The 19,583-nt window shown below is 35.3% G+C and overlaps 1 protein-coding gene across 1 annotated transcript; it reads right to left on the bottom strand.

Moving 5' to 3' along the window:
• Nucleotides 1–17,957: 17,957 nt before the first annotated feature.
• Nucleotides 17,958–19,185, bottom strand: LOC141684740 (ethylene-responsive transcription factor WIN1-like). Its single transcript, XM_074489842.1, has 2 exons — nt 18,999–19,185; nt 17,958–18,803 (listed from the first exon to the last, which is right to left on the bottom strand). Exons 1-2 carry the CDS (start codon nt 19,076–19,078, stop codon nt 18,266–18,268), a joined length of 618 nt encoding a protein of 205 aa, XP_074345943.1. The 5' UTR covers nt 19,079–19,185; the 3' UTR covers nt 17,958–18,265.
• Between the last annotated feature and the right edge of the window lie 398 nt (nt 19,186–19,583).

The raw sequence follows: 19,583 nt of genomic DNA on the forward strand, positions 1-19,583 counted from the left end.
CACACATAAGATAAATAAGCACAACCAATAATAGGATATCAATAAATCACCACACACCAAGATATTGAAATAAATTAACTATAGAAATCCATAAATAAATCCGTTAGAACCCCACGATAATGATTAGTTCATAATTGAACTTATCGTCACCATGGGTTCCAATGAAAAGATGATAATAAAAAATATAAGAGTACTAGGGTTCAAAGACAAATAAAAAACAAGCATCCAAGTATCAACTATATTAAAGAAAACAAAAGTCTTCTTCTCTGTAGCCGTCTCGTACTCTCTAGGTCTTCTTATTGCTCTCCCAGGCCTCCTTGTTGTTAAAAATATCTTTTATTAATATATATAGGCTCCAGGATGACCAGAACCCTTAATATCTTCAATTTCTACTAAATCATGATTCTGGGGCAAAAATTGGGGTGGTGCGGGCGCGCTGATTGCGGGGCGGGCGCGCTGATTGCGGGGCGGCCGCGCTGATTGCGGGGCGGCCGCGCTGTTTTGACAGAAAGCCAGCACGGCGCGCTGGTTTTGGGGCGGCCGCGCCTGACTTCTGGACTATTCTGCAGTTTCTTCTTTTGGACATATCTTGAGTTCTACTCGTCGTAATTAGACGATTCAACTACCCACGCGAAGCTAACGAGATTCTATACAACTTGAGAATGGCATTGGCTTCCAATTTTTAGCTCTTTTCAGCATATTTCTTTGAAAAGCTCCTTTCTTCATTTAACTGCTGCCTGAAATGCAATAACACAAAAACACATCAAAAATACCCAATTTAAGTCCAAAACACCAACTTAAGCTTGTAATGAAGTGTTTCAAGTAGATATAAAATCCACTCATCACACATCTATGTTCAAAGCATGTGAAGTAAATTTCGGTGAAGAGGAGTTGATCATAAAGCAAGAAATTGTTGATGAAGATAATGAGAGGAAAAGTGTAGAAACAGCTCAAACTTCAAAAACTGAAAAGAAGCTCATGGATAACCAAGATTCCAAGACACCTGTCAAGGAAGCAAAGACCGAAGATGCAAGAAAGAAAAAGAAGAATAAAAATGAGAAGATTGGGATAAATAAAAGCAACAATTTTGCTTATGTTGCAGATGTTCCAAGAAAGAAATATGAAAAGTGTGGCTCTATGAATCACCTAACTCATCTTTGTAAAAAGGGTTGTTAGTAAGCCAGCTGGAGGAGCCTGCAAGTATAATGAAGCCAAGGAAAATGATCCCTATTCATTTTGTGAGAAGTTTGACTGCATTCTCTGTAACTTAAAAGTGATGAAAAGTTGCCACAAGCTGAGAGTAGATCTCAAAGAAGTTAGTATTGGATCTACAGTTGCAAGGGAAAATGCACAAACATCTATGAATGCTATTCTTTCTGAGACTTCTAACTCTACTTCTGCTAAATCAGTTAACAAGAAGAAAGTTCCCAACACTGCTTGGGTTTCTAAACCACACTTAAAACTCATTGTGTGTAGGGCAAAATGAAGAAGGTCATATGGATCACAGACAGTGGATGCTCCAGGAATATGACAGGTGATAAGGCCCTGCTATCATATATTAGGTCACACACACTGTAGAAGGGGGTTGAATACAGTGTATAACACAATCAAATTGAATTCTAATAACACAAGTAACAGAAAACAGACTTTATTCAAAGCAATAAACTCTGTTACAATATGGAACTGTCCTCTCTCAGTGATGAACAAATATCACGAGAGCTACTAGGGTTACAATGAATAATATTCTCGATAATGATTACACTTATAGTGTAAATCCTATGTATGTGTTTATATACTACACAGTTACAAGATAATCACTAATTGATATGGAATATAATTCTGCTTCCTAAAATATATCAATCAGATATCTTTTCTTCCAAGTATTCTATTCTTCATAGAATTTCTTCTTCATGCATATCTCTTCTTACATTTGTCTCGATCTTCTCTTTCTTCAATCAGCCGCCTTATCTGAACGTTTCCTTTAAGTCCTGATATTATCTTTTGATAAATATCTCCTGAACCTTAAGTACTGATGACTTAAGTTCTGACTTCAGTATAAGTGCTGATTTCAGTTAAGTACTGATTTGTCCTGTTTAAGTAAGATCTGAAAACTAAACATAAATCATATTAGTCATGATATTATCAAATATATCTAACATCATAATTTGAGGAGAAGGTTAGCCATTTGGTAACCGTTGAAGACAACAGTAAAGGATTTACAATGGGATATGACAAGATTGTTTCTGGAAATGTTGTCATTGATGATGTAGCATTGGTAGATCGTCTTGAAGTAAATATTCTCAGTGTCAGCCAGTTTGTAGACAAAGGTTTTAAAGTTCTATTTGACAAAGAAGAATGTATTTTCATCAGCAAGAAAACCAATGAAGTTGCTTTAAAAGGAGCAATGAAAGGAAGCTTATTTGTTGCAGACTTGGACTCAACAAATGAGGAAGGAATTTGCTGCTTCTACACTAAGGCATCCATAGAGCAAAGTAAGTTATGGCATAAGAAACTCTCACATCTAAATTTCAAGGCAATCAACACTCTGGTCAAGAAGAGTTGGTGAGAGACATTTCAAAATTAGAGTTTGCTCAAACTGAAGTCTGTGAAGCCTGTTAGAAAGGAAAAATGAAAAGATCAAGTCACAAGTCAAAAACTGCGAATTCCATAAGTGCACCACTTCAACTTATTCACATGGACTTGTTTGGACGAGTGAATGTCTTATCAATTTCAAGGAACAAATATGCACTTATGATGGTGGATGACTACTCAAGATACACATGGATAGAATTTATGCATTCTAAAGATGAGACTCAACACATCATAATTGAGCACATAAAGAAGATAGGGAAACAGGCTGAAGATCAAAACTGTGTGAAGAGATTGAGAAGTGATAATGGAACATAATTCAAAAATGCAATATTAAGTGAATTCTGCAAAAGTAAAGGCATTGTTCAAGAGTTCTCTGCTGCTAGAACACCTCAACAAAATGGGTGAGAGAAAGAACATAACATTAGTAGAAGCTGTAAGAACAATGCTGCAAGATGCTAATCAGCCAACTAGTTTTTGGAAAGAAGCTGTAAATACTGCATGCTACACTCAAAATAGATATCTCATTAACAAGGTTCATGCCAAATCACCTTACTCAATCATGTCTAAGAGAAAGCCTACTAAAAAACATCTTCATGTGCTTGGAAGCAAGTGTTACATTTTAAAGACAACTCTGAATATATGGGAAAATTTGACTCAAAAGTTTTTAAAACAATTTTTTTGGGATATTCATTGGAGAGAATTGTTTACAAGGTCTATGTAATTGATCAAAAAAAATCATGGAGAGCACATATGTGACTTTTGATGATGACAAGTGTCCATGATTGAAATGTCTTGATGAAAATAAAGTTGAAGCCCCTGCATTTGAAAATATCAACACTAACAGTGAGTCTAATGAAGAGGATGAAGGAATTGCACAACAAATGATGAATAAAGAGACTACTGAACAGGAAAATCATGAAAATAGAAGCTCATCTCAAACACCTGAATTTGATAGCACAAACTAAGGGGGACAAAGAGAAGAAAGATCTACTAGTCATGCCAATAATGAGAAAAATGATGAAGGCACTAGTCAACAAACTCACACCAAAAAATGGGATAGGATTCTCAATCAAAATGCAATAATTGGTGATCCTAATGCTGGTGTAAGGACTAGAAGTGCAACTGCTAATGAATGCCTACATGTATACTTTATGTCTCAAGTAGAGCCCAAGAAAATTGAAGAAGCTCTTATGGATCCTGATTGGATATCTTTCATGCAAGAAGAGCTTAATCAGTTTGAAAGAAACAAAGTTTGGGAGTTAATTCCTGCACCCAAGAACAGAAGTGTAATTGGAACAAAATGGGTGTTCAGGAATAAGATGGATGAAAATGGTATAGTTACCAGAAATAAGGCAAGGTTAGTTGCAAAAGGCTACTCACAGGAAGAAGGAATTGATTATGATGAAACTTTTGCTCTAGTTACAAGACTTGAAGCAATAAGGATTTTTCTAGCATTTCCTGCACATTCAAACTTTAAAGTGTATCAAATGGATGTCAAGAGTGCCTTTCTAAATGGAGAGTTAGAAGAAGAAGTTTATGTGCAATAACCACCTGGCTTTTAAGATCCAGAATTTCCATATTTTGTGTATAAGCTACTCAAGGCTCTATATGGACTAAAGCAGGCACCTAGAGCTTGGTATGACACATTGACAGATTTTCTACTTAAATATGGTTTCACTATAAGAACAATAGACAAGACACTCTTCTACAAGCTGCATGATGGTGATATGATCTTAGTTCAGATTTATGTGGATGATATCATCTTTGGTTCCAATAATGAGAAGCTCTGTCAAAGATTCTCTAAGCTTATGCAAAGTGAATATGAAATGAGTATGATGGGGGAATTAAGTTACTTTCTTGGACTTCAATTCAGTCAAAGAAGTGATGGAATCTTCATCAGCCAAACTAAGTATGTTAAAAATTTATCGAAAAAGTTTGGCATGGTTGATTATTCACCTGTATCTACACCTAAGTCTATAACAACAAAGTTGGATGAAGATAAAAAAGGCAAATGTGTAGATATTTCAAGCTAGTAGACCAGACATCATGTTTGCTACATGTCTGTGTGCAAGATTTCAAGCCAATCCAAAAGAATCACATTTGATGGCTGTGAAGAGAATTTTTAGATATTTGAAAGGGACTCCAAACTTGGGATTATGGTATCCTAAGGGAACTGGTTTTGAAGCTGTTGGATACACAAATGCAGTTTTTGCTGGATGCAGGGTGGACAGAAAGAGTATTAGTGGAAGATGTCGGTTTCTTGGACAGAGACTTATATCCTGGTATAGCAAGAAACAACAATATGTGTCAACTTCCATAACTGAAGCTGAATACATAGCTATTGGAAGTTGCTGTGCTCAAGTGCTTTGGATTAGAAATCAGCTAATGGACTATGACCTAGTGTTACACAAAATTCCAATTATGTGTGACAATACTAGTGCTATATCTATTGTGGCTAATCCAGTTATTCATTCTAAAATAAAGCACATTGATGTAAGGTACCATTTTATTAGAGAACATGGTGCAAATGGTACCATTGAGCTCATTTTTGTTCCAATAGAAAAATAATTAGCTGACATTTTTACTAAACCTTTGGATGAAGTAACTTTCACTAAACTTGTAGGTTAAATTGGAATGCACAATTCTTCATCCTAAGGGGAGAACTCAGCTAATGTGCTTTAGCAGATTAATTTCTAGTAAATCAAAATTAATTTGATTTATTAGAAATTAACTGAAATATGAATTATAAATATTTCAGAAATCTATGCATATTTATTTTTCAAATTCAAAATTCATCTTGGAATTTTCCAAATTCTAAGTAAACTGTCTAGATGTTGATATACATTTTCAATATGTAAAATTAACACAAGGCAGAATCAAAGTAATCAAAGGTATATAAAGAACTGAGTTCTCGATAAGTCTAATTGGCTTATCGACAAGTCATTTTAAGACTCCTCGATTGAGTTCTCGATAAGTCAATTTGATGACTTCTTGAGTGACTTCCCGATAAGCTTTCTTATGACTTATCGATAAGTCATTGTAGATTTTTCTATAAGTGTTAACTCATAGAGTTCTCTACAAGTATCATTTTAGACTTATAAATAACTCATAACTAAAATAATTTAATTTAATAAATTATTTTGGTAAAATACTTTTGGCAAAATTATTCAAATTTTATTTTGATTTATTCAAATAAATTGGAAACAATTCAGTCCATTTTGGACAAACTGGGTATTTATTTGACATCTCGATAAGTTTATTTTTAGTTCTCTACAGGAATAAATAAAATGACTTATCGATATGTTTTTCACATTTCAAAATGACTTCTCGATAGACTAATTCCAAACGTCTATTTTTGAGTTCTCGACAAGTCATCTGCTTTTACTATAATTACTCAGACATCTCGATACATATATACTTACACCTTCGAGAACTCTAAGTGACCTAGCTTTATCAATTCAAAACGGATCTCTCTCATTTTAAACTCTTTCTCACTAATTTTTCTTACCCATTCACTCTCACTCAACAACAATGGCACTCAATATTGTTAGAGCTACTATCCGAAAAAAAGGAACCAATTATCTAACTTTTACTGATGCTAACCAAGCCCTTGATAGTTTTAAGGGGTTTGTGAAATTCTTTTCTAAATCTTATATTGCAGGAGCTTTAACTGCTAACTCAGTCTTGTACTTGGATGTTCTACATGAGTTTTGGACAACAGTTGTGGTGAGAACTGTTATGAATGACAACTCTGTATCTTTGGTGATAACTTGCACAATTGGAGGCCAACAGATAGAGTTCAATGAACAAAATGTGAATGTAGCCTTGGGTCTTCCAACTGCAAATTTAGTGGAGATGCCAACACAAGATGAACTTGTTGAATTCATGGACTTCATCAACTACGGTGGAAGAATCAACCTGGAAAGCTTGAATAGAACAAACCTAAGGAATGAATGGTCCTTTGTGTTTGATTCTATAGTTAGGGCCTTCACATGCAGGAAGACAGGGTTTGACAACATATCAAGTATGGTGCAGAAGCTGGTATTCTTAATAGCCCACAACAGACACTTGAATGTTGGTCTATTGATCCTGGAAGAACTTGCTACCAGGCTAACTATGCCCCAGTTTGCAAGAAGTAAGGAAATTTTCTGTACTAGATTTATTATGTCTACTTTAAATCATAAAGTAACAGACATACATTTGTTGAATGGTATAGATAGCACTAAAATAGGCAATTGTAAGCAAGTGTCCAAAATAATATTTAGTTCACTTACTACAAAGAACAAGGTAAATGTAAGTCTAAAAATCACTCCATTTATGATGGAGAGGTTTAAGACTTACCCTTACCCAATGCCTAACATGAGATCAAATGTACAAGCTAGTGCAACTATGGTCCCTAAAACCTGTAGAAGTTCAAATTCAGGATAACCAACATGGACCTTCCCAAGTTGAAACCAGTTCTTCAAACCAAGTAGTAGCTAGGAAACCAACCACTTCATCCTCTCAAAAGGGTGAAGTGAGTAAAAAGAAGAGAAAGGAGATAACCATAACTGTTATGAATGAGAGTAGTGAGGTACAAGTACAACCTGAGTCACCTTTGGTCATAAAAACAAAGAAGGCTAAGAAATCTGAGCTGGCCACTCAAACCACCTTTGTATCCTCCCAAAAGGATGCAGTTGTACAAATGGGGCCAAATTAGATTCTAGAAATATCCTCTCAACAGGGTGTTTCTATTGAAAAGAGCATTCTCCCCAATGCATCTTGTAAAGAGTCTGCACAACCAACACTTGAACAAATCCAAGTGTATGGTAGGAGAAATAAGGATGGCACACACAAGTAGAGCACATCCCTTGAAGCTCCCTCATCCATTCAGGGGGAGCTGCCAACACTCAGTCCTGAGCTTTATAATCTAATATCTAATATTTTTTCTTCTTATACTGAAGCACTTGAATTAAATCCTCAAGTGTTGCCCCAATCAAGTGACTTGGTTCAAGAAACCTTGTTCACCACCCAGAAACCACATTTAGTTGTTAAGAGGTTATATGCCGGGGTAGACCTTGATGACACCAACACAAATATGGGGGATTCATCACTTTTTACTGAAGACCCCATAGAGATCTCAAATGCACCTTCATGTGTAAATCAGTCTTCACAGACTGTTAGGTTTGAGGGTAGTACTCCTGAAGGGGAGCTATCTAAATTCTCTTCAATTAAATTGGAGGTTCCTGTTCCAGGAACAACTCCCCTCAAAACCCTGACTGAAATTGCTTTGACAATTGAAGCTGGGAGTACAATTGCCAATGATCCTATCATAGAGGAGGCAAGAATAGCACATTCAAGTGACAGTGTGGTGCAAGACACACAGGGGTTTGAGGCTGTTGCAATTGATAGTAGCACAGTCAAATCCCCTCCAATTAAAATGGAGGTTCCCATAACTAGCGAAGAGCAACAACCTGTCATAAATACAGAGAAATCTGTGAGTCAAACTGTGACTCCTATCACAGGTGGTTCCGACCCTACACTCCAACCCTCAACCTCACAACCTCAACAACCACACCTCCTCTCATAATGGCTACAATCAACTGACTCTCAACCTACATCTATGGATGATTTTCTTGTTGAGCAAATTTCTGGATTAGCAAACATCTCACAGCATCTACTTACTTCTGATATGAGCAATCAGTATTATCAAGCCATTCTGCTAACATACAATGAAGAAGTTGAAAATAAAAGGAGAAAATTGTAAATGATGCAGAACAAGATGGAAATGTAGATGCATGGCTATCCAAGGATTTTGTTTTGGAGATAGATCAAGTCTTGGCTAGGTTTAGGGATGAATATGTCACTATTCTTGGAAGCAATGCCAAGGCCTGGACTCCACAGGATGTTTATGATACAGTCACAGAAGTTTACGAAGCTCAGCTCAAGGCTTTTCACCTCTTTGGTAAAGCTCTACAAGTAAAAATGACAGGTTATGAAGAAAAGATAAGGAAGCTGGTGGAGGAGAAAATGGATGAGATCATACCATCTCAAGTCAAGGTCACCTCCAAGTTTAAACATTTTGCTGATCAAATGGCAAGGCTTGATCTGACTTCTATGGAAAAAGATGTCAAGAATCTGAGACAATCTTTCATTGCTCTTCATGAAGTGGTCCAACAACAAATCACCAATTCTAATGATACAAAGATCAAGATGGACCAGCTCTACCAAACTAGATATGAGCCTTCTGCTTTGCTTATGGATGTTATCAAATAGGATGTGGAAGCAAATTTTGGCTCTTCAACATCTACATCCACATCTCTGCATGTTTTTACATCAATAAATCTACAGATTCAAGCTCTCCAAGGTCAAGTTTCAACTCTACAAACCTCTAATGACCAACTCACAACTAACGTGCATGCTCTTACTACACTGGTGCAGAGTCAACAGGCAGACATTCAAGCCTTGGTGGACTCCCACAAGCACTTACAAATGCAAAATTATGTTGCTTTGGGAGCCATCATGGGTAAGCTCAATATCCCACTGCCTGCACTTTCTGAGTCTGTGAGACCAGAATTACCAACTCCCCCAATCATGCCTGTCACCAAGACTAAGGGGGGGATAAAAGCTAGGATTCAAAAATCCCAAGATGCTGGTGCTGAGGCTTAACTCTCAAAGGATGTTGGTCAAGAAAGACTCCAAAAAGCTGCAGAAGGACCTTGTCAAGATCATGAATTTAATGAACTTCTGTCAGTTTTAAGGATGTCTCTTCATAACAACTATGCCACATACAAGAAAGCCTTGGCCAATAACATCAACTTCATAAGAGTGGTAGTTGTGGAGGTTAATCATTTTTTGGAAAAGAGAATCATAGCCAATGTAAATGATTGTGGTCTGGACAGATGTCTCCAGGTGTCTCTCACAAATATTTAGAAAATGAGAGCATCTGAGCTTGATGTGATGATTGACAAAGTGCATAGAGTAATTCCAGAAGACACTCAACTGCTAAAGGAACTAAAAAATGCTCAGATATCTGCTTTTCCAGAAGCCTATCTTCATCCAAGCAGGGGGGATTACTTACATCTGTCCACAAACCAGAAAATGCAGACACTTCACAGTTCCTAAATTGTGTAAGAAATAATCTGAGATTAATTATGACTCTTGAAACTGATCTAAAGTCCAAAATTCACAAGAAGCCTGAAGATGAGGAAATGATCAAAATTTTGGGGAAATATCTTCAAAATGTAAACACCACATTGCCTAAAATAGACTACGATCTAAAAGATGACAAGGATGATGAACATAAACATGATGAATAAAAACCTTCTGGCTCAAATCCAAGTCAATCTTCAAGAGCAACTGGTAGCAAGGATAAGAAGCAAGAAGAGAAGAAGGATGATGATAAGAAGAAAGGGGATGAGAGAAGAAGGAAGAAAAAGCAAGATGGCTCAGAACCACAACAAACCCTAAAAATCCAAATTAACCAAGCTCAACCCTCTGTGTCAACAAACTCAAATATCAAACCACCTCAAACCTCTAAGCCCAAATTCCTATACAAACAAACTGCTAATACCTTTCTAAAAATACCAATCACCTCAAGCCAAATATTTCTTAAGAAAATCACAAACCTACCTTCTATCAAGCCATCACTCAAAGTTAACTACAAGTTTGTTGGGAGGAAATCTAAGAAAGCTAAACATACTGAAAAAGTATAAGTTACTGAAAGGGCCATCTGGAACTGGTACAAGAAAAGTGATTTTCTACCTCTAAATTGGTGTATCTCAGATGAAGACTATTTCCAACAACTAGCTGAGGAAATAGTCAGAGTTTGGGTTGTAACATTGAGGGAAGTAAGAATCTACTATGAAGATGGGTCCTTCACATTTCTTGGGTGCAGTTTAATTGATAACTTTTCTCCCACAGAAATCAAAAGAGTGATAAGTTTGCTGAAAGATAAGGATACTGCTACAAGAGCATGGAGATCTGTTTTAGCTGAATGGTTGATAGTAAGGGAGGAAAGGAGAGGAAGGAATAAGGCTGAATATGAGGAGAAGATAAGGAAGTATAATGAGGAGATTGAAATATACATTAAAAGATCAGAAGAACTCAAGGCCAAAGGAATGAGCAGAATTTCTAAGGATGGAAAATTTCTAAATATTAAAGCTGACAAATTCACAAGATTTAGGATTGATTTGCTAGATGGTTGTTAGGGCGAAAACACGCGCTAATATTCACGCAAGTATACGTGTTCGCAAGTAATATAGAATAATTTCTAGTTCGTTCCCACAGAGACTTAGACTAATTATGTTCACTTAAACTCACTCACCAATGTATGTTTACTTCTCAATGTTAAGACAATAACACTTGGAATAATATTAACGAATTATGAACTACAATTAACTACTAAATTTAACCACTTAATTAACACTTCGAATTAACAATATTAAAACACTCATGAGATCACAACTTCATTACTACTTCCTTCAATAGTTATTGTTATTAGCCTTAGCATGCAATAATGATGATATTAATCGAATAACACGAAACTGATAAAAGCCAACTTTCATTGTACTAATACCATTCTACCAAACATCCACAATTAAGATAGAAGTTGAATAGGCATCAATTATGTTGAGTCCCTATATGTCTATAGAAATTGACAACATAATGATTTAAGCACAAGTTATTCCTTTTGATTACACAGGGCGAGTAAAACGGTTAGAGTTACCCATTAATCATGCAACATCATACATGAACCTATGCTAGCATGGCAAGTTCTAAATCTCGAGATCCACCGTCGCTTCACAAGAGATTAACACCCTATCTTATATGTTCGCGACGCACATAAGACGAATACGCACAACCAATACTAGATATCATACAATCATCATACACTAAGGTATTAAACAACTAACTAAAGAATTCCATAGTAAATCCGTTACGACCCCATGATCACGATTAGCCCATGATAGCACTTATCGTCATCATGGGTTCATATGAAAACATGATGAATAAACACAAGAGAATAATAACTAAACTAATTATATTAAACCAAAGTACGTCACAAGAGTAAATAGGTTCAAAGAAAAGAAAACTAGCATCCAACGTTACAACGAAATAAAGAATCACAAGAAAATATGCTTCCTCTTCGTTGCGGTGTGCTAAAACGGTCTTCTTCCTTATCTCCTTCGCTCCTCGATTAATACAACGATTCAACACATGTGAAACGTCTCTGAATCTACTTATATAGAAGTCCCATAAAACTCAGATTACACAGAAGGTGGAAGCCAAACAGAAGTAGAAGTCTAAAATAAATATTTTAATTTCCCGTCCCTGCGCGGCCGCTCAGCATAGCTGAGCGGGCACTCAGCTTCCTGCGCGGCGGGCGCTCAGACCCCTACTGGAAAATGTCTGATTTTTGCTCCGTTTCTTCGCTGTAATCTGCTCCTTTCTTCTGCTAGACACATGCCAAGGCTTCTAATTGATGATTACTCCCCCGAAATACAACTATTACCCTGAAACGCACAAACACTAGAAAAATGCATCAAATACACAAAATACTTGATTTCAAGACACCAATTTAAGCCATTTTAAGACGTAATGAAGTGGTATAAAATGCCACTTATCAATGGTTATCCAAAGCCAGACAGACTCAAACTTGTGGAAGCTCTAACATGGACACCAATCATAGATGAACTTGAAATTCTTGTATATCTAAAGGACCTTATTAGAGAAGAAGCAGAAACAAAAATAGTCTTTGTCTGATGCATGTAACTATTTAAACTCAAGAAATCACCTAATGTATAAATGTTGTAATTGTGTCAATTTATATATATTAGTCTTATTTTCCATTGAAGCTTGGGGTTAGTCTTGTTAACAGGAATGAATTTGTGATAAGCAATCTTCTCACAAATTGGGGGAGATTGTTGTGCAAGACATGCCTGTACAATAACAAGACTAAGTCAAATTAACAACCCTAAGTAAGTTATATTGTAATCTAAGTTTGCATTTTATATTGTATCATTTAAGTCTGTAAAAATGTGTAAGGGCAAACTGGAGTCTTTTTCTGTAAACAATATTAAGCCTTAGAATTCTATCTGGAAGAAGATCAAGAAGATCATGCCTCAGAAAAATTATGAAGAAACTTGGAGTTGAATAAATCTGTTTTGGGAAAAATATTCTAAGTCAAGATCTCTACAAGTCACAGATTAAGTGTTATAGAGAAGTCATTCGAGAACTCCAGAATGACTTATCGAGAAGTCAGGAAAGCTACTAGAGAACTCAGAGATATCGACAAGCAAATTTGAAGACATGAAGAATGGAGATATCGACAAGTCATTTCTTCACTAGAGAACTCAGAGTTATCGATAAGTCTATTTGTCATTAGAGAACTCAGAGTTATCGATAAGTCTATTTGTCATTAAAGAAATCAGAGTTATCGATAAGTCTATTTGTCATTAGAGAACTCAGAGTTATCGATAAGCCAAAGTGAAGACATGAAGATGAGAGATCTCGACAAGCCAAATTCTCTTATAGAGAACTCAGAGATCTTGATAAGTCAAAAAAACTGTAGAGTAATTAGAAAACTTAATAAGCCAATATACTTATCGAGATGTCAAGTTCTCTATATGCCAAACTGGAGATCTCGAGGTAAAACTCAAAGTACAAAATGCAGACTAGTTCAATATCCAAGATTATCAATCAACAAACAATTTAATCAGTTGGATTGACAAGTCTACAAAAGCAGCTTGAAGAGTACAAGATCAAGGCCAAGATTAACTGGCAAAGTAAAGTCACAGGCGTGCAAGATTAGCAAGATACACTAAGTCAGAAATATAAAGATTTGATTATCTAAAAATAGGGTTTAGTACAGGTTGTTGCATACTGTGTAATAACCAGTATTTACTGTTCTATAAAGTAAACACCGGATGCTTTGTTAGTAGTAACAATTGAGATAAGAAAAATCTTGTATTCTCTCAAGGAAGAAGCTAAGCTCTTTATCAACAAAGAGCATAGAAATTTTGAAGCAAAACATTCTTAATTTTAATATAAAATTAAGTGAGTTTTGAAAGATATGTATCCACTGTTCTTAGTTGCTTAATTTCAGTATTAACACATTTCACTACAAGATTTAATTTACTTTGTTCATTACCAAAAATACTTCAAGAAAAGCAGAAAAACACAAACACACATTCACCCCCCCTTCTGTGTGTGATTCATTATCTAACAAAGTCTGATGTACCTAATAAATTGTACATGACCAAAAATTGCATACTTTATTAGCAAGTTGAATAGATTTACGGGCAATCTGGAAGTTGATCACTGGAAAGTGATCATAAGGGTATCAAGGTACTTGGGAGGAACTCGAGACTATGGGTGTCATTATGGTAGGTATCCAGCAGTATTGAAGAGATATATTGATGTGAACTGGATATCTAGCAAGACCCCCTAAAATTTACGAGTAACTAAATGCTTATACTAACTGGAGAGACAATATCATGGATATTCTCCAAGAAAACGGTGATAACTCATTTCATGATGGAAGCTGAGTTTGTGGTACTATATAAATACGTCAAGAGGCTGAATATCTATGCCAATTTTTAGAGAATATTTCAAAATGACCAAAGCTTGTAACTGTAATATGGATACACTGCAATAGTCATTCGGCTCTTAGTAGAGCACATAGCACAATATATAATAAAAAATCCCATCATATACGATGACGACATAGTTTTCTTAGACAATTAATCTCAACCGAAATTATCACTATTTACTATATACCATCAAAGGATAATATCGTGGATCTGCTAACCAAAGGGCTGTTAAGAGAAGTGGTTGATATATTATCGAGAGCGATGAGCCTGAAGCCTATTACTTTAATGGCATAATGTTAGTCACCCAACTATTACTAACCGGAATTCAAGAACTTGATTCAAGAGGACAACTAAATCATGATGACCAAATCACTATATGGGTAACCCTTGGCATGTTCCTTTGATGAGGAAACAATGAGACCCGTAAGGTACGAGATTAAACTTTCGACCTTTTAATGATCTTTGGTGAATACATGCAGTTCAAGTGCGGACACATGAAAATCAGTTGGGTAAACACGACTTACTCTATAAGATAAACATCACCTATATGAGAGATAAGTTAGATCGTTTCAAAGGAGAATTGCGAGACACAATTATTTAGAAACTCATGCAAAATCAGGACGATCTTTTTAATGGCCAAAATAGACATACTCATGAGAGCTGAACAAATCAGAAAATATATAGTAATAAATATATCATCGTTTACATAAACAGTCGAACAGTTCAAAAAAAACATGTCTATAGTCTAACAGTAATGTCGGTACACTTATTCGAGCGATGTTTGAATGGACATTCTCTACCTATCATACACTATATCTGGTCGAATAAACTATCACAAAGTCAAACTCTCTATCTGTCTAGTGTGTAATAATGAGTGATGGATGTTGGAAAATGTGGGTCTTATACCTACATTGTCAAGTTATTTTTGAGCCGTACTTGAGTGATGAAGGTTGCGTGTGCGCAACGAGTGACGCTTGTAATGCGTGCTCCTGTGTGAGTTTTTCGAGGCACTTTGAATCACTTAAAATGATTTAGAGATGAATGGGATATGATTAGCTAAATATCATCGCTTAAGAATGAAAAATGTTTGTGTGAAAGTTATATTTCATATTGAAATGAAAAATAGGTTTTCATTACTTTATATAACACAAAACTTGAGTAATATCTAAATATGTTAGTAAGGTGTTGCTCTATCTACTACGTGTGTGCAAAAGGTGCAAATTGTGGAATTTCGGGGCAAATCCGAGACTTGCGAAGTTTTCAAACTTTCCGCGTGTGCAACATGTGGTCCTGGATGTATTAGAAAATTGGGTCTTCTAATCAAGGACGAATTATGAATTGATTTGACATTTTATAATTTGATTTAGTTGCGGATATTAATTAATTTAAATATATTTTAATTAACACGGTTAATTTAATACGAGGAGTAGTGCAAACATTTTCCCTACGCCTGTATAATATTATTACAAGATTTAGGGTTTTGATCATTTGATACAGGCGTCCTCTCCCTCAAACACCGTTTTCTCGTTTTATCGTGAGAGACTATCGACATACACATTCGATTAGAGGCGAAATAGTTTTTAGGTGATAGTTCTTTGTTGAATTCGGAAATGTCAATATTTTTATCCTTTCTTTGTGTACTATTTTATATTCGCACTCTATTATTTACACACGATTAGTTACAAGTATTAATCACATATAATTCACGGTATAAATCATTTATTAGAGATCCATTTTGTAGAAGAAAAAAATTATTTTTTTTCGAAATTCAAATCATTTATCATCCCAAGACACATAATAATTCACTTTTGAAGGAGCCTGACTCAAAATTCGTAACCTCTTTTACATGGCTGTCAAAATATCGGAAGATGAACACGGATTGTATTAACCTCTCCAGCTGATTAACCATAGCATACTCAACACAGAGATGAAAAATTAAATAGTCTTGTTTTTCTATTTTAAAGTCTGGAAGACAAAATATAACGTGTAACTAACACGTTCGAAATTGGAGAGGCTGTATTAACTAGTGTTAAACAGTTGATGAAGTGGTGGGCACATAAACAACACCTTTCTATTCATAAAATAATGCAAAATTAAAGATGTATAATCTGAAGGGAACTTCAAACGATTTGGACTTGTGAAAGAAAGAGATGCCTAGCTACTTCCCTAGCCTAATTATGTCTTCATCAAATGCTAGCCGCTTTGTAATCACCTAACTCCACCGTAATATATCATTTCTGCAGATTTAAATACACATTCTTCATTTTATACGGTTAAAAAGATTAATTTTAACTTGTAATTTGTTATGACGGACTCACTGTCCAAGAATCACATGCATGATTGTAAATTGTAATCCCACAAACTACAAAACTAACAACATTACCTTTCGTTCCTCTTTAATTATGCATGCAAGTCGAATTTTTAATATCTCGCAAGGAAATAAAGGCTCAATTGCTAAATTAATTTTCGTTTCGATAGTAATACATTTTATGTTTGTGTTTAATTATAAACTTGAAATCAAAGTATCTACCGCAAGTATTTTGTCAGTTTGTATCTACCTCTCTCGTAAGAGCTACAAACATTAATGTTGAAGGTATTTATAAATTACTTCTGCTCGGTCTCAGCCAATTGTTGTCGTTTTGTCCGGCACGTATTTTAAGATGAATATAAAACATAGTTTTATATTTTTTTTAATTTTTTTTTTCTGAATACAAATAGAAAATTTAAATTTTTTATTCAGAAAAAGATTTTTTTTTAATATTTTTTTATAAAATTATACATTTTATTTATCTTAAAATTCGTGTCGGACACTTTGTTAAAAACGATAAGGGAGTATTAATATAACACGTTAAAAAGAAATTGATGCGCGCAGGTGTAGCGACTGTAGTGAATAAATTGATACTCTCTCCGTCCCGCTGGATAGTTTACATACACTGTTTGCACATATTTCGAGACTTCAATAAAGTATAGTTTCATATTTTTTTTTTAATTTTTTTTTAATAAGAGTTTAAACATGAAAATTTTTTTCAGAATTTTTTTAAAAAAAAATATTTTATGAAAATATACTTTAAACGAGTATTGAAAATTGTGCCAAAAAATAATGTAAACAATCTGGTGAGACCGAAGGAATATAAATTAAGGGGTCTTATTCAACGTAAACATCATTAACAACCTTTATACTCGGGGGTAGACGTGCGTTTAGTACTCGTATATCAACGTTTCAATGATTATACTTTAGTTTTGTCGGATAATAATCAGTCAATATATCCATAACTTGATTTTATATTTTTTGTCTCAATTGTATTATGTTATATGAACTATCAATTTGAGACGTCCATTTTTTTGTAAAAACCTGCATGGCTCCTATCTCTTCAAAACCTTCAACTTAATTACAATTGACATCTCATCTTAATATTATTTGAAGAGGATTAATGATTTGATGCGAGTAGTCAACATTAGTAGCTAAACAAAATTAAAACACTTGTCTTAGTCATTTCTTAAAATGTGTCAGGTCCGAGATTAGATCTTCGGATCCTAATTTTGAGATAATCACATTTCAATTAAGACAGACAGCAAACTGTCATAATAAACTGAAAGACAGACATAATTAAATCAATAATTAAGTTTTCCTGCTCATCCCTACCTGCTAATTTTGAATAATATATTTTATAATACAATTTGGAACGTCGTGTCGTGGAATATAGCCTGTTGTAAAGTCAATGCGACACACATACGTGCGCAAAACTCCATAAAAGTCATTTTTGTAGCATAAAGTCTTAGATAGACACAGTATTAAACACAAAAATTTCAAACATTCATAAATTTGAAGTGTTGATAGTAACAAAACCTACATTCACTTTATTTATGAAAATACCCCAGTAGCTGCTGTACTTATCTTTTCTTACATCTTTACATAATACTAATAATTAACAAAAACCAGAAGTTCACACTTTTTTTGCAGTAAATAAACCATCAAGACGTACACCATGCACACGTACGTAGCTGACGACTTGTATTCGTGAAGCTCCGAATCACCATAATAAACTTATACTATGATTTTACTGGAGCGATGGACCAGTAAAAAAGCAGAAGGGAATGGATCAATTTCTGTTGAGAAGTTCTTCGATCATTTGAAGTGCAATCCTTTCCTCTTCATCCAAATTACCGCTACCGGTGCTCCCGGTTGTGATCGGGATCGGTGCAGCTCCGGCTTGTTCAACAGCCACAACATTTTGTTCGTGTGAACTTCCGTTATTATTAATGTTGTTGTTTCCTAGGTCAACTGTCATGACCCAGTTAGAAACCGAACGTGGCCCGGCTCGCTTTTGCCACACTCCAATGTGAGAATATTCCGTGTCCAGCCTTAAACACGTTAGTGATGGAGATGGAGACTTGCAACATTTTCGGAGCTTCGCGCTTAATATAGCAGAAAGCGATGATGTAGATGGTACCGATTGATTATTATTTTCGGAGTTAATATTGTCTTTAATTTTCTCATCGGTTTGCTGCGGTGTTTGAGGTGGCGGGACTGGAAAGTTTGTTTTAGCATTCCGGCCACTCATTAACACAGCAGCTTCGTCGTATGCTCTCGCCGCCTCTTCCGCCGTTTCAAACGTCCCTAGCCACACCCTCCTCTTCCTGTACACATTTTTTTATATATCAGACAAGCGATACAACTAATAAATCATTTTTATGTAGAATAGTTCACGTATATGCTGGAGTAAACAATTAGGGGACATTTTAAAGTGATTGTGATAGTGAATTAAAAGACAATAAAAAAGGGATGATGTGTGCAAGTAAATATATATATATATATATATATAAGTAGGTTACAATAAAGGATGGCGAATCTCAGCAACCCAGGAGCCCCAGTGGCGCTGGCGAACACCTCTGAACTTCTTTGATTGTACCATGATGAGAAGCTTGTCAGAGAGAAATAAGTGAGGGGGGGGGGATGATTATATAGAGAGGATAATGAAATGGAGCTATGAGAGTTTGTTATATATATATATATATATTGAGTACGAGTAAGTTGGGGCAACATTTAACGATAAAGATTCATATATGTGGTTTTAGCTTATACAGTTCAGTGAAAAATAGACGCTTTTCATAAATCACTGGCGCCCATATATTAATATTTATAACCCCATTTATTTATGGATGGTCCTGTTTACTGTACTAGTACATTTTATCCCCACCACCATTGGCCTAGCTAGCTAAATAGCTTTAGAAATATATAAACACCTAAATATATGATTCTACTGGGGTCTTCCTCTAGCACCTTAAGGTTTTAGATGAACTGGTTATTCAACATGGTATCAGAGTTTAGGCTGGCGCCGGTGTTCTACTCTTCGACCCATAAATGGGCTTTCGAGTGAGCGGGAGTGTTAAATATATGATCTTATTGGGATTTTCCTC

The sequence above is a fragment of the Apium graveolens genome, chromosome 9 (genome assembly GCF_009905375.1).
Source record: "Apium graveolens cultivar Ventura chromosome 9, ASM990537v1, whole genome shotgun sequence".
NCBI lineage: Eukaryota > Viridiplantae > Streptophyta > Magnoliopsida > Apiales > Apiaceae > Apium > Apium graveolens.

Excerpts from the sequence above, each read along its gene's own strand:
- LOC141684740 (XM_074489842.1), bottom strand. The coding sequence starts at position 19,078 with ATGGTACAATCAAAGAAGTTCAGAGGTGTTCGCCAGCGCCACTGGGGC. Across the intron at positions 18,804-18,998 it reads GAGATTCGCCATCCTTTATT|GAAGAGGAGGGTGTGGCTAG; the intron begins GTAACCTACTTA and ends AAATGTGTACAG.